This window comes from Symphalangus syndactylus, chromosome 6 (assembly GCF_028878055.3).
Source record: "Symphalangus syndactylus isolate Jambi chromosome 6, NHGRI_mSymSyn1-v2.1_pri, whole genome shotgun sequence".
Lineage (NCBI taxonomy): Eukaryota > Metazoa > Chordata > Mammalia > Primates > Hylobatidae > Symphalangus > Symphalangus syndactylus.
In genome coordinates this window covers 118,683,072-118,695,797 of record NC_072428.2, presented here as the reverse complement: position 1 = coordinate 118,695,797, position 12,726 = coordinate 118,683,072, and the positions used below count along the sequence as shown (strand labels likewise).

Genomic DNA, 12,726 nt, shown 5'->3' with positions numbered 1-12,726 from the left:
TGTTAAGATAAGCTATTCCTTTTTTTTTTTTTTTTTAGGAGACAGGGTCTTGCTCTGTCACTCAGGCTGGAATACAGTGGCACGATCACAGCTTACTGCAGCCTTGACCTCCCAGGCTCTAGCAATCCTCCCATCTCAGCCTCCCAAGTAGCTGTGACTACAGGCGTGTGCTACCACTCCTGGCTAACTTTTTTTTTTCTTTTTAGAGGTGGGTCTTGCTATGTCACCCAGGCTGGTCTCGAATTCCTGGCTCAAGCCATCCTCCCACCTCATCATCCCAAAGTGGTGGAACTGCAGATGTGAACCACCACACTTGGCCTAGGAGAAGTTGCTTTCTGAGTCAGTCTTCTTACCTATAAAGTGGGGATAATAATAGGGCCTACTTCATAGAGTTGCTGCAAGAAAGGATTATATGTACGAAGCGTCTTCATTCCAGCACAAGCTAAACTGTTGGTAGCAGCTGCTGTTGCTACCCATATTGGGCATATTGTGTGCCCAAATAATGCAGCTGTGCGGTTGATGTGCATATGTACGTGTGTACAGTATATGTCAAACAAATGCTCGCTGGGGGCTGTAAACAAGCATATGCGTACACCTCCCTCTCTCAGGGTCACACTGCTCACTCCACGCTGCCACCCGTAGGGCCATAAAAGCCATCTCAGAGGCAGGCCAGAGTCTATGAGGCTTGGCCGAGGTCCAGCCAGGGCTCAGGTATCAGGCCCTGTGTTATTGAGATCAGAGCCTTTGTCCTTCCTTGCTCCTGGCTCTTGGTTGCCTGTCCTCCGTTTCCCTCCAGGCTCCGCATGGCGCAGGTGGCCACCCCGGGGGCCTCAGGGCTCCCCTGCAGCCCCAGGCAGGCCTTGGCTTTGTACCAGTATCTCTTCCGGTGCCCCACAGGTCCAGGCCAGCTCCCGGCTGCACTTTGGCAGGTGAGGGAGGGGCACTGCCTCAGAAGGAAGGAGACAGGCGGGGACCTGATGCCACCTTGCCCCTCCAGGTGCAAGAGGGCTGCGGGTGTCCCCCAGGGCTGGAGCTGCCCACTGTGCTGCTGCAGATGGAGCGGAGCCGGCAGGCCCAGGAGCAGGTAGGGGCTGGCCGGGGGTGTGGCTGAGGCCAGGGTGGGTGCCCCCTCACTCTCTGGCACCCCATCTTCCTGCAGCTCCTGTGGGACTTGGAACTGCTGACTGGTGTGGAGCTGGGCCTCTTCTGGCCACCCCAGGCCCAGTTTTTCGGTCCGAGGGGCCAGGCCCAGCATGCATGTCAGCCAGGTGGTAGCATGGGTGGGGACCCAGAGCAGCCAGTGAGTGGGTGAGGGGGTACGGCAGGGACAGAGGTTCTGGGAACACTGGGGCCCTGCCGTGGTGAGGGCAAGCAGAAGGGGCAGGGTTTTGGAGACAGGGCTAGGTTTGAATCTCCATGCTGACCACCCCCGTGGGCTCTGAGTCTACCTTTCCTCAGCTAGAAAATGCCCACGAGGCCGGGCGCGGTGGCTCACACCTGTAATCCCAGCACTTTGGGAGGCCGAGGCAGGCGGATCACCTGAGGTCAGGAGTTCGAGACCAGCCTGACCAACACGGAGAAACCCCGTCTCTACTAAAAATACAAAAATTAGCCGGGTGTGATGGCACATGCCTGTACCTGTAATCCCAGCTACTCGGGAGGCTGAGGCAGGAGAATCACCTGAACCTGGGAGGTGAAGGTTACAGTGAGCCGAGATCGCACCATTGTACTCCAGTCTGGGCAACAAGAACCAAACTCTGTTTCCCCTAAACCCCCCAGCCAAAAAAAAAAAGAAAAGAAAATGCCCACAAGAAGAGATGTTTCTCTAAGGGCTGTCGGGAGGAACAGTGGACTCGTGGGCTACGCCTGGCACACAGGGCCTGCTCGTTCCAGGCGGGCTGTTATTCTCATTCCACAATTAACGACTGTCTTGGTCAAATCACCTGTGTGGTGATATCTGGAAGCCTTTCCATGTTACCGCAGCGTGGGAGGAAAGTAGCCTGGCAGGGTCCCAGAGAGCAAAGGCACTGATGCCCAGTGTGCCCCTGAGACACAGTGGCCCCTCCCTCCAGGGCTGCAGCTGGGCTGAGGCTCCAGGAGGGGGTGCTGTGGTGACTGGGCCCAGAACAGAGCTGGGAACTGGGAATGTGGGTTCCAGTCCTGGCTCAGCCACCAGCTGTCTGAGTCACTTTGGGCAGGTTGGTAGCCCTCTCTGGGCCAAGACACTCTCCACTGTAGCAGGAGGGGTGTTCATGGTGCAACGTAGGAAGGGTTCAGCTGACGTGGCTGGAAAGAACTGTGGTCTCATCTGAGGCTCAACCGGGCAGGAGGGATCCATTTCTAAGCTCCTTTGTGTGGAGGAGAAGGGGTGGGGGGTCACAGAGGGCATGAATTCCAGGAGGCAGGGATCATTTAGGGGTTATTTTAGAGGCTGGCTGCCACACTGGGCGATGGAACCCTGTGGACTAGGGTGCCCCCAACCCTTCCAGAATTCTAGGCTGCATCCTCTACCCCAGGACAGGGACTCCCTGAGCCAAAACCATCAGCTCCTGGAGGGGTGAGTCTCCCCGGGGAACCCTGCCTTTCCTTCTGTGAACTGGGCTCTTTCCCTGTCACCTTCTGCAGTCCTGCCTGGTGCCCCTCATTATGCCTCCTGGGCTCTTAGTTGCACCCATGGTTGGCCCACAGCCCTTGGAAAGGTTAACCTCCAAATTCCCCCTCCCAGGATCTGGTGATGGGGGAGGAGGGAGGGCACTGGGGGCGGCCACCTGGGACTCAAGTGTTTGGATGCTGGGGTGGGGGTCTCGGGAGACTGGCAGGCAGACTCCCTCCCATTCCAGAGCTCATGGGCCCAGAGGGGTGCATCAGAGGCAGCCCTTGAACTCCTGTAGGGGGCAGGAGGGAGACCTATCATCAGCCCCAGATCTGGGTGAAGCCGGGAGTGGTGCAGACCAAGGGTGGGAGAGCCCTGGAGGACCTGCAGAGCCCACACGCAGTATGTCATCAGACAGCCAGGAGGGCAGGGGGCCCCTGGGGCTGGGGCAGCCAGACTGGATTGGGATGAGGCAGGAAAGTCCTCTCCCCATGTTGCAGGACTTCATTCTTCACTCATTCGTCATCTCACACTTCCTGATGGAGTGCCGGGACACCCCGCGATGGCAAGTAGGTTTTATTTGATGTGCCAGTTCCACCTGGTTGGTACCAGCTGTCTTAGGCACTGTGTCCAGTAGGATTGTGATGCTAAACCGGGGTTCAGGGGAGAAAGTTCAGGAATGAGCATCACTGGCTGCCCAGGGATGAGGAAAGAGAATACCAACTCCAGGCCACCAGTTTGCCACCCTTCAGCCGGGCAATGGAGATATACAGAGAACAAGGAGACTAGGTGCTTGTCTTTAGATCACAGGCTAGAAATAGCATGACAATAAACAGGCAGTGGAATGGATACTGTGAGCCTTGAGCTATTAATTTAAATGAAACACACTCTCAAATTGTTTGTTAAATAATAGATCTAGCAGAGCCATAAGCTTTTTATTGTTCCATCATGCACATGAGAGAGAAGAAAAGTGCCAATAATTATTTTCTGATGGACAGAGAAGTTTTTACAAGTATTTTACATCTTGAGAAGACAGGGATATCAATTACATTATTACCAGAGAAATAAATTTTCTAGTAAGACAACAGATGAGAATTACAGAAGTGGGAGGTTGGAAATTGTTTTTACAGTTTGTAGCAATTACTTCTAAAGGCCCGGGAGTTGCCTTTGTTCAAAAAACTCTTGGAAAGACGTATTTTCACAGAGAGTGCACCCGTTTGGTTACTGTTAGGAATATTCACACATCTGTATATTGCACAAGAGAACAGGATGCAGTATTCTTGGGAAAGTTCTCAATTTCAGACCTTATGAAATCCCTTTTAACTGGTTTTATGAATGCAGAACAGCTCTCCTTCCTCCACAGCTGCAGGGGAGCGGCAACACATCATCTCTTTTTTTAGATTTCTTTTGTTAATTATGAACACTTGCAGTTTTTAGGCCAGGCTCTGGCCTAAAATTTCATCTCGAATTTCCTTTGATTTTGCTGTCAGAAACAAAGAAAAGGCTAAGGAAGTTTTTTTCTGAATAAGAGTAAAAAGTAAGACACCCAGAGCGGGTTTCTTCTCTGGGCCTGATGGGCACACCAGGGCAAAGTGGGAGTGGCCGGTGCTGAGGAACCCAGGCGTCCAGCACCGTGACCCTTCTCACTCCCAGGCCTCCTGTGCTGGTCTTGAGGAAGGGGCTGTGCAGGTCCCTCTGGAGTGGTCTGCCTTGGCTGGGAGGATGAGAAAGATGGTGTGGGCTGTTGGCAGGCACACCTGACAAACAGGTGCGTGGCTGGCTGATTGATGAACTGTGACAGCCTGAGTTTCAGACAGCGCCCTCAGGGCACCCCTAGCCATGCACTGGGACTCCCTAAACTTCCTGGCTCTAGTCTAGGTGAACTGTGCATGAGGGGCTGGGACATGAGCTCCCAATACTGGTCTTTCTTCCTCAGGCTCCTTACAAGAGCTGAACCCCACTACCAGGAGGAGCTTTGGGGTGCCAGGCAGCTCAGAGTGCAAGGTGAAAAGGTCAAGGGTCTCAGGTTGGGGATGGCAGGGGTGGGTCTGCCTGGGAGGAGGCTGCTGGGGTGAGGGGGAGGCTCTTCAGTGAAGCACCTTCCACACTACATAAAATGGCTTTAACAAATCCAGGAATCAGGCAAGGGCTGGCCCCTGAGGTCTGCAGGTTCCCTCTCAAGCCTGGGCCCAAAGTGCTCTTCCTTTCCAGGACCTGGTCCAGAGGGAAGAGAGGAGTGAGGCAGAGCCTGAGACCCAGGAAAGAAAGCTCGCTCCCGGGACCCCTGGGCCGCGGGACTTGCCCTCCCAAAACCTGCCTTCCCAAGATGCCCTTCAAGGGCTGGGCTCGGACCCGCACCTGGGCCAGGAGAGAGCAGAACTTCAAAGACCTGCCAAGGATGGACACCCCTCAGAGTCCGAGAGAGGAGGACCCTTAGGATCAGAAAGCAGAGACCCTTCAGCGGAAGAGAGGGGAGGCCTCCTGAGGCGAGATTAAAGATGCTCCTCAGAGTCAGAGGGTGAAGACACACGGGGGCCAGAGCCCAAGGGCTCCTCAGGGTCAGAGGGAGGAGGCGCCCCTGGGTGTGAACAGGGGCGCCCCTCAGAGTCGAAGAGAATTTAGTCCTAAGTGCCAGGGAAAGGCGAGTTCCAAGAGTCCGGGGAAGAAGATGCTGCGGTCTTGGGAAGGCAATATCTCACAAGCCTGGGAGGTGGCTCCCGGAGAGGCCACTGTACAGCCCCCAGAGGAAGGCGGCCCCCATAGCCATCTGAGGGACTCCTGCGGGTCCCTGAAAGCACAGACTCCAAAGCCCGTGGGCAGGGAGAGCCCAGACCTCCGGAGAAGGACTACCACGCTGATGCAGGGCATGACCAAAGGCGAGACATAAAGGTCGGCACCGGCGGTGGCAAGGCTGGGGGCGGCCCGGGAGGGGGTGTGGGCTGCGCTTACCGGCCCGGCGGCGGCTCCCAGGTCGCGGAGCCGAAGCCGTGATGCCAGCGACCCTGCGCGCCGAGGTATCCGGGCAGCAGGGGCTCCTCGGGGCTCTCCGGCGACCCCAGGCCTGGAGCGCGATCCGCACAGGCTGCAGGGCGCTGGAGTGGGCCCCGGCCCGGGGGAGGAGGAGGAGGGCCAGTCTCGGCTTCCGGGTGTCCTCCGGGGTCGGGGGGCCGGCACTGAGCGTCCCAAGGCCTAGAAGGCCGCGTGGCCGGCGCCCCTCAGCAGCGCCAAGGCGCCTGCAGGCTTGAGCGCGGCGCAGCAGGAGACGGCTCTGCAGCGGCTGCTGGAGCTGCACAGCGCGGCCAGGCTGCGGCGCCGGCGGGACCGTAAGCAGCAGCGGCTCCGGGTGGGTCCCCACGCCGGGATCGGGGCCTGCCTGGGGCGGGCGGGGCACCGAGGGGCGGCCGGACGCTGACTGCCGCCTCTGCAGGTCCTGGAACGCCTCCACATCGCCAGGAACCGCCACTGCCGGGTTCACCCCGTGGGGCTCCCGCCCAGTCCTGCTCAACTCCCGCCACATGCAAGACCCCTAGAAGGTGGTGGGGCCACAAGGTGCTGGCGCGGGGCAGGGGCCGAGCTTGGCCCGCGCGGGTCCCTTTGAAGTGAGCGCACTGCACTCTGGCAGTGACTCGGGCGGGACGCGAGGGGCCGGTGTGCCAGGTGCTGCCCCGCCCGCCCCACTGAGCCGCGGACGCTCAGTGCTCTGCACCGCCAGGAGGACGCGGCTGGGCGGCGGCGCGCCATGCGGGAGCAGCTGGAGCAGATGCGTCGGGAGAGGACCAAGCGGCTGCGGGCCCTCGGGGCCAGGTGAGGGGCGGGCAAGGAGGAGTGTGGCGGTGGCAGGAGTCCCCTTTCCCTGGCCTCCGAGATGACAGGCCGCTCTCTCCCCAGGAACACCCAGAACTTCCTGGAACTACTGTGTTCCCCTGATGCTGAGGATCCCGTGCCTGCGAAGTAGTGCTCGCCCTTCCCAGCCCCCTCTGGTCATTGCTGGGTCCTCAAAGGGATGATTAAAGAAATGAGGGTTGCGGAAAAACCAAGAGGGCAACTTGCAGGTCAGATAGTTTCAGAAAGGCCTGAATGCAGCCTCAGAGCCAGGGAGAGCAGAGGGGCACAGTCACACACAGCAGCTTTGCCCCACCAGGAGGCCTGTTATTTCTTCTTCCTTCCCCTAAGCCCACACCTGGCCCACGGTCAGAGGGCCAGGTCTCGGGGATCAAGCAGTGCGAAGGCCCCGTTCTTGCGGAAGAATGACTCAATGCGGCACATCTTGCAGGAGACCAGTTCTTGCTTCACTGGGGGGCCTGGGAAAAGATGTTAGAGGCCAAGCATGGGTTCCTGAGAGAGGGACACGCAGAGCATGGGAGCCCTGTCTGTCTGCACGGCCCTAGGGAACCGTCAGTGGAGTAGTCACTTTGTGGGAACAAACAGAAAGTGCTTTGGAGGCATGGGAGCTACGGGCAAATATTGGGAGCTGGCTGGATGCCAGGATACAGCAGCCATCTGCCATCATTACCCTAGCTTCAGGACCCTCTACCTGCAGGGAGGGGGCCACCCTAGCCTGCTTGTCACAGGGACAGACTGTGGAGAGATGGGACTTCCTTCCGCCTCCTGCTCCCCCCTTCTAGGGCTTGCCTCCTGCTTTTGTTAGAAAGTTATTTCCCTGACTTCTCCTTTAGGGGCCTGGGGGAAAGGGATGTTTGGGGGCAAAATCTCAGCTGAGTCAATCCCCAACCATCCACGTTTTCTGCAAGACACTCAAGCAGCTGGAGAAGGGCACAGGCCCAAGAAGTCTCACTTGACATTCATAAGCACAGACAGCAATGGGACGTGCAGCAACATCGCCCAGCAGCCCTGCCTGGCACATGCCTGTTCCACACCTTTCCTCTTCATCTCATTACTCCACTGCCTCAGCTCAGCTCCCTCCCCGCTGATGGCCTTGACTCAACCTCACAGAAAAAAGACTCAGCCCAGATGGACAGGCTTCCTGCCAGTGCCATCCCCTACCCGCCTCTGGCTCAGCCCTCCTGCCCCCACTCCCATCAGATTCCAGCAACTTGTGCTCCCTAGGAGATCTCATGGATTTAAATAGCACCTATAGGCTGGGCGGTGGCTCATGCCTGTAATTCCAGCACTTTGGGAGGCCGAGACAGGCAGATTATGAGGTCAGCAGTTCGAGGCCAGCCTGGCCAATATGGTGAAACCCTGTCTCTACTAAAAATACAAAAATTAGCCAGGCGTGGTGACACACGCCTGTAGTCCCAGCTACTCGGGAGGCTGAGGCAGAAGAATCTCTTGAACCTGGGAGGCAGAGGTTGCAGTGAGCCGAGATCGTGCCACTGCATTCCAGCCTGGATGACAGAGTGAGACTGTTTCAAAAAGAAAAAGAAAAAAAAAGCACCTATATTCAAATGACCTCTGAATTTGCATCTTCAGCTCTGACTTCAATCCAGACTTATAGACACAGCCACCCTACAGACACTTCAAGTATAACATAGCCAAACACACATGGCTAAATAGGACCTGTTCATGCATGCTCCAGCCCTGACCTCTCCCAGTCTTCCCTGTCACTGCAGCTTTAGCTAAACACCTGGGCGATTGATCTCTCTTCCCCTTATTCTCATATTCTATCCATGGGTGAGTTCCACTGAGTCTTCCCCCAAAACATCCTGAATTGATTTCAGCTCTATTGCTGATCCCTCAGGCCACTATACCGCAGGGTAACAAAATAGATGCCCAACTCATGTGCCAGATTCCACCATTTCCCCTGGCCTACATACAGGTCAGGGTGACTTTTTAAAAGGTTCATCAGTGTCACTCTTGAAATCTGCTTAGAACCCTCCATCAGCTTCCCTGCACACCAAATAAAATCCAAACCCATCCTTATCATCTGGCTCCTCGCCTTGGGTCCTCAGAAAGGCCTTTCCCGACAATCCAATAAATAGCAGCACATGGCCGCTGCCTCCCTGCCCACTGCCACTCCCTAGTTCTGTGGAATGTGTCGACACTTCTTGGCCATCTCTTTGCTGTTTATGGTCTGGACCCTTCACTAGGATGCCCACTCCCTAGCACATGGCTGGTGCTCTGTCTTTGAGGTGATTTCCAAGAGGTTGGGCTCACCCAGCTGCCAGCCATACATGAAGCTGGTGGTGACGGGGAAGAGGTATCGCATCTCTGGCATGTCCAGTTTTCGAGTGTTGAGGTAGCGGTAGCGCCCCTGGAAGTCGTGTGAGATGCCTTCATACAGCAGGGCTCGGGTGACAGGTGGTATCGGGTACATTTCCGACATCTCCTTTTCAGGAGCCTCTGGGACAGGGCTGGGCACCTTGGAAGGGGCTGATTTGGGGGCGGGTGGGGGTGAGAGTGGGGCTTTGGGGTGCAGGGTGGGCAGTTTGACGGGCAGGCGGGTTGCAGCCTTAGCCTTCTGCTTGGCCTTCACCATCGACCCATACTTGCGGTACCATTCACAGCGCAACATCTTTTCCCTCAGATATTCCTCCTTCCAGAAGTTCTGCCGTAATGTGTCTATGTTGAGCTGCCGTGACATGGTGGCCAGGGAAGGAGTGGCACCAGGGTGGCCACAGCTGAGGGGTGAGCACAGCAAGCAGAGTGCTTCTGATGGCGAGTGGCTGCCCTGGCACAGTCACCCGGCAACCATGCCTCACCTCACACAGGGCCAGGGTTCTACTTGCCATGCCCCCAGCAGACCCCATGAGCCTGGCTTCCTGAGGCAGCCTGAGGCCAGGGCACACTGGCTAAGAGCCCTGCTCCCCAAAACTCCCGCAGGGCCCACGCGGGATCTGGCATCACAGGCTCCCAGGTTTTGTGTGCTTTCTGCTTCTGTCCTTTGGGTCTGGCCCCCTTCCCAGCCCAATGCCGAGCAAGGTGGGGGAGGCGGGAGCTGGGCTCAAGCCTCCTCCCATTCCTCCCCAGACCAGAGCTGGTCTTCTCTTTTCCAAGGACCAGTCCTTGAGTTCTGCCTCCCAGCACAATCCTCCTGGGCCAGCTCTTCTATGCCTGTCTTTGGCAGCACTTTTTCCATCCTTGCCAATCGAATCTGCCCCATGGCCTCACTCCACACGTCCTTTCCAGCACCCAACCCATCTGGAGAGAAGCAAGAATATGACTTTAATTTAACATCAACAATGACATTGTGTAACAGCACAGGGAAGAGGTAGTGGAGGGAGATGGTCAGGCTTCCTGTTCCTTAACCAGCTTTGATTTTAACAGCAGAGCCCCAGCAACCTAGAAGCGCCTCACCTAGCCTCTTAATGGGAGTGGGAAGGGGCAGGGAATTGGAAATCAGAGGCTCAAAAAGTAAAGAAGGCTGATGGCAAGCCTGGGGAGAGGCCTGGAAATGAGGGAAGGGCTGAGGGCTATGAGCAGTCCCCTAGCGCAGGTCTTCCGCAGTGAACATGCCCCTGGCCCTGCGCAGGATAGAGTCCTTGGCGGCGTCATATGGGTGCTCCTTGGAGGGGATCTCCAGGACAGCGGGGATGGAGTGCTGGTGGGCGTCCAGGGCATGCCGCACCATCTCTGCGATGTACTGGTTGATGAGGATGATGCCAATGTCATCCCGGTTTAGAAACTGCCTGTGGGGAGAGATGAGAAGGGAGTCCAGGGCAGCTCTGGGGGCTGCCGTCTCTCCTACCCAGGCAGCCCTCTCCAAGTTGTTGGGCTGGGCTGTGGAGGGGAATGAGCATGACCCAGAGGGCACAGAGGACAAGGGGAAAGGCTGCCACGCTCAACCCTCTGTCAACCCTACCTAGAATCAATTTCATCCCAAAGCAGTGGGTCATGCTGATTAGGGTTGGCTTCTACAACACTGCCTGGAAGGCTTCCAAGTGAACTAGTAATGAAGATTCATTAGGGTGTACACTGGTGTATTCAATATGCAGTGATGGTGTCAGAAAGGGGAAGGATAAGATTATATGTATGCAGATCCCTTTTTACATGCAGATACTGAAGGCCGGCTGTGATGGCTCATGCCTGTAATCCCAGCACTTTGGGAGGCCGAGGCAGGTGGATCGCTTGAGCCCAGGAGTTTGAGACCAGAATGGGCCACATAGTGAGACCCCCATCTCTCTCTCTCTCTCCATATATATACATGTATGTATATACACACACACACACACACACACACACACACACAAAAATGGCTGGATGTGGCGGCATGTGCCAGCTACTTGGGAAGCTGTAGTCCCAGCTGTTTGGGAGGCTGAGGTGGGAGAATCACTTGAGCCTGGGAAGTGGAGGTCGCAGTGTGCTGCAATCAACCCATGCAATCCAGCCTGGGTGACAGGAGTGAGACCCTGTCTCAGAAAAAAAAAAAAAAAAAAAAAAAAGACACATTAACTTTTAAAAAGAAAACAAATTATTTAAAAATAGGGCTGATGAGACCACTGAAGGCCTCAAGGTCTATGCTGATGAGGGTGGTGGAGGGGTCAGAGGGAAAGTTTGGCATGAACCAAGATCACAAGCTAGGAAGAGGACACTCTCATGAAGGAATCACACTTTCTGCACAGCAAGAACCTGGCCTTGTGCTCCTCCGCTCCTGTGGTCACCCACCCATTCATTTGTTTATTTTATTTTATTGAGATAGGGTCTCCCTCTGTTGCCCAGGCTGGAGTGCAGTGATGGATCTCGGCTCACTGCAGTCTCCGCCTCTCAGGTGCAAGCAATTCTCTTTCCTCAGCCTCCTGATTTGTTGGGATTACAGGCACCCGCCACCATGCCTGGCTAATTTTTGTATTTTTAGTAGAAATGGGGTTTCACCATATTGGTCAGGCTGGTCTCAAACTCCCGAGCTCAGGTGATTCACCCGCCTCCAAAAGTGTTGGGATTACAGGCGTGAGCCACTGCACCCAGACTCATTCATTTACTGATTAAAAATTACTTGCTGAGCACCCACCCCCTGCCAGTCACTGGGTTATATTTGACCTCCGAGGTCCCTTTTGGTTGGAAACATAAAAAATTCTTGAAGTAAAATTTGTCCTTGTCCCATGATAACTTGGGTCACTTTACCAGACAGCTTAGAGATCGGCAGATAACAGCCTCTCAGGTCGGGGACTACCTAATACACCAGGCAGCAGGAACCAGTCTCAGCCAGCAGCCCCGGGCTGGACTGTTTGGGGGAAACAGGTGAGTGGTTTATTCTGAGACTTGGTACAGGGGTGAGGGATAAAATAGGAGGCTGGTATCCTTAATTCCAGTCACCAGGACCCCTGGTGGATTAAAAGCATGCCTGCGCCCACACTCTGACCTAAGGCAGGGAGTGAGGGCTTCAGTGCAAGGTCTTAGCAGAAGGCTCTCACAGTCCTGACATTTTCTGCCTACTGTGCTCAAGACCACAAGGAAATTCCGAGGCCGCCTGAGGAGAGCTGCAGAGTGTGTGTGTACCTGGCTTACCAGAGGCAGAAGGGGTTGGGATTGGGTTCAAATTCTAGCTCTACCTCTGCCGACTCGTAACTTTAGTGTGTGCCTTACCCTCTCCGAGCTTTAGTCTTCTCACCTGTGAGTAGGAGAAAAATCACCCCTGCCTTACAGGACGATAGTGAGCCTCCAAAGGAGGGGAAAGCAGAACGAAGTCCAAGCCCACTGTCTAGGCTGTCACGAGCTCTGTTCCCCTTCTTTCACGACACACGATCATGTGAGGTGGGGAGCTCGTGGACCTGACACAGCTTCTGTCCCACCGAGCCCCAAACGGGAACTTGGGGCGCGGAAGCCTCCGCTCCGGAAGGGCGGAAGGACTTTCAGGATCGTCCACTCACCCCCGTCCGGGCCTCACGCCTCGGTCCCCGGGCCGCCTCCACCCTCGCCCCGCACTCCACCGGGCAGCAGAAGGGCCCGTTCAGGCCTCCCGCGGTACTGTACCGGAAAGTGTCTTCGATCTCATTGATGGTTGTATCCTTCTCCACCACCAGGAAATTGGGGTGGCGGTTCTTGTTAAGCTCCCCTATGCCGCCCAGCAGGAAACCAGTCACCGTGTCCTCGTCTCCAATCACTGCGATGAGCTTCCCCCTCCCCGCCATCCCTGCAGCCGGGCAGAGCTCACCCTAGAACACCAGAAGCCACTGAAGCCCCGCCTCCGCCGTACGGCGCCCCGTCGGCCTCACCCCCCACCCTTCGGGCATGCG

At 56.2% G+C, this 12,726-nt stretch overlaps 3 protein-coding genes and 1 long non-coding RNA gene across 5 annotated transcripts; 1 reads left to right on the top strand and 3 right to left on the bottom strand.

Moving 5' to 3' along the window:
- Positions 1-3,106: 3,106 nt before the first annotated feature.
- On the top strand, positions 3,107-4,878 carry LOC129484983 (uncharacterized). The gene is made up of 3 exons (XR_008658583.2): positions 3,107-3,162; positions 4,530-4,597; positions 4,805-4,878. It is a non-coding gene; the product is annotated as an uncharacterized lncRNA (long non-coding RNA).
- On the bottom strand, positions 3,489-6,110 carry LOC134736916 (uncharacterized). The gene is made up of 2 exons (XM_063641634.1): positions 5,543-6,110; positions 3,489-4,076 (listed from the first exon to the last, which is right to left on the bottom strand). The coding sequence occupies exons 1-2, from the start codon at positions 6,108-6,110 to the stop codon at positions 4,027-4,029; spliced, it is 618 nt and encodes a 205-aa protein (XP_063497704.1). The 3' UTR covers positions 3,489-4,026.
- A 517-nt stretch (positions 6,111-6,627) lies between these two features.
- Positions 6,628-9,316, bottom strand: SPMIP1 (sperm microtubule inner protein 1). The gene is made up of 2 exons (XM_055283941.2): positions 8,711-9,316; positions 6,628-6,894 (listed from the first exon to the last, which is right to left on the bottom strand). Exons 1-2 carry the CDS (start codon positions 9,135-9,137, stop codon positions 6,785-6,787), a joined length of 537 nt encoding a protein of 178 aa, XP_055139916.1. The 5' UTR covers positions 9,138-9,316; the 3' UTR covers positions 6,628-6,784.
- Positions 9,317-9,695: 379 nt separating this feature from the next.
- Positions 9,696-12,726, bottom strand: ATP6V1F (ATPase H+ transporting V1 subunit F). 2 transcript variants are annotated; one of them, XM_055283943.2, is made up of 3 exons: positions 12,464-12,712; positions 10,356-10,439; positions 9,696-10,182 (listed from the first exon to the last, which is right to left on the bottom strand). In XM_055283943.2, the coding sequence occupies exons 1-3, from the start codon at positions 12,619-12,621 to the stop codon at positions 9,981-9,983; spliced, it is 444 nt and encodes a 147-aa protein (XP_055139918.1). In that variant the 5' UTR covers positions 12,622-12,712; the 3' UTR covers positions 9,696-9,980. The 2 variants fall into 2 exon arrangements, with proteins under 2 accessions (XP_055139918.1, XP_055139919.1); XM_055283944.2 differs by lacking the exon at positions 10,356-10,439 and having other exon boundaries at positions 12,464-12,726.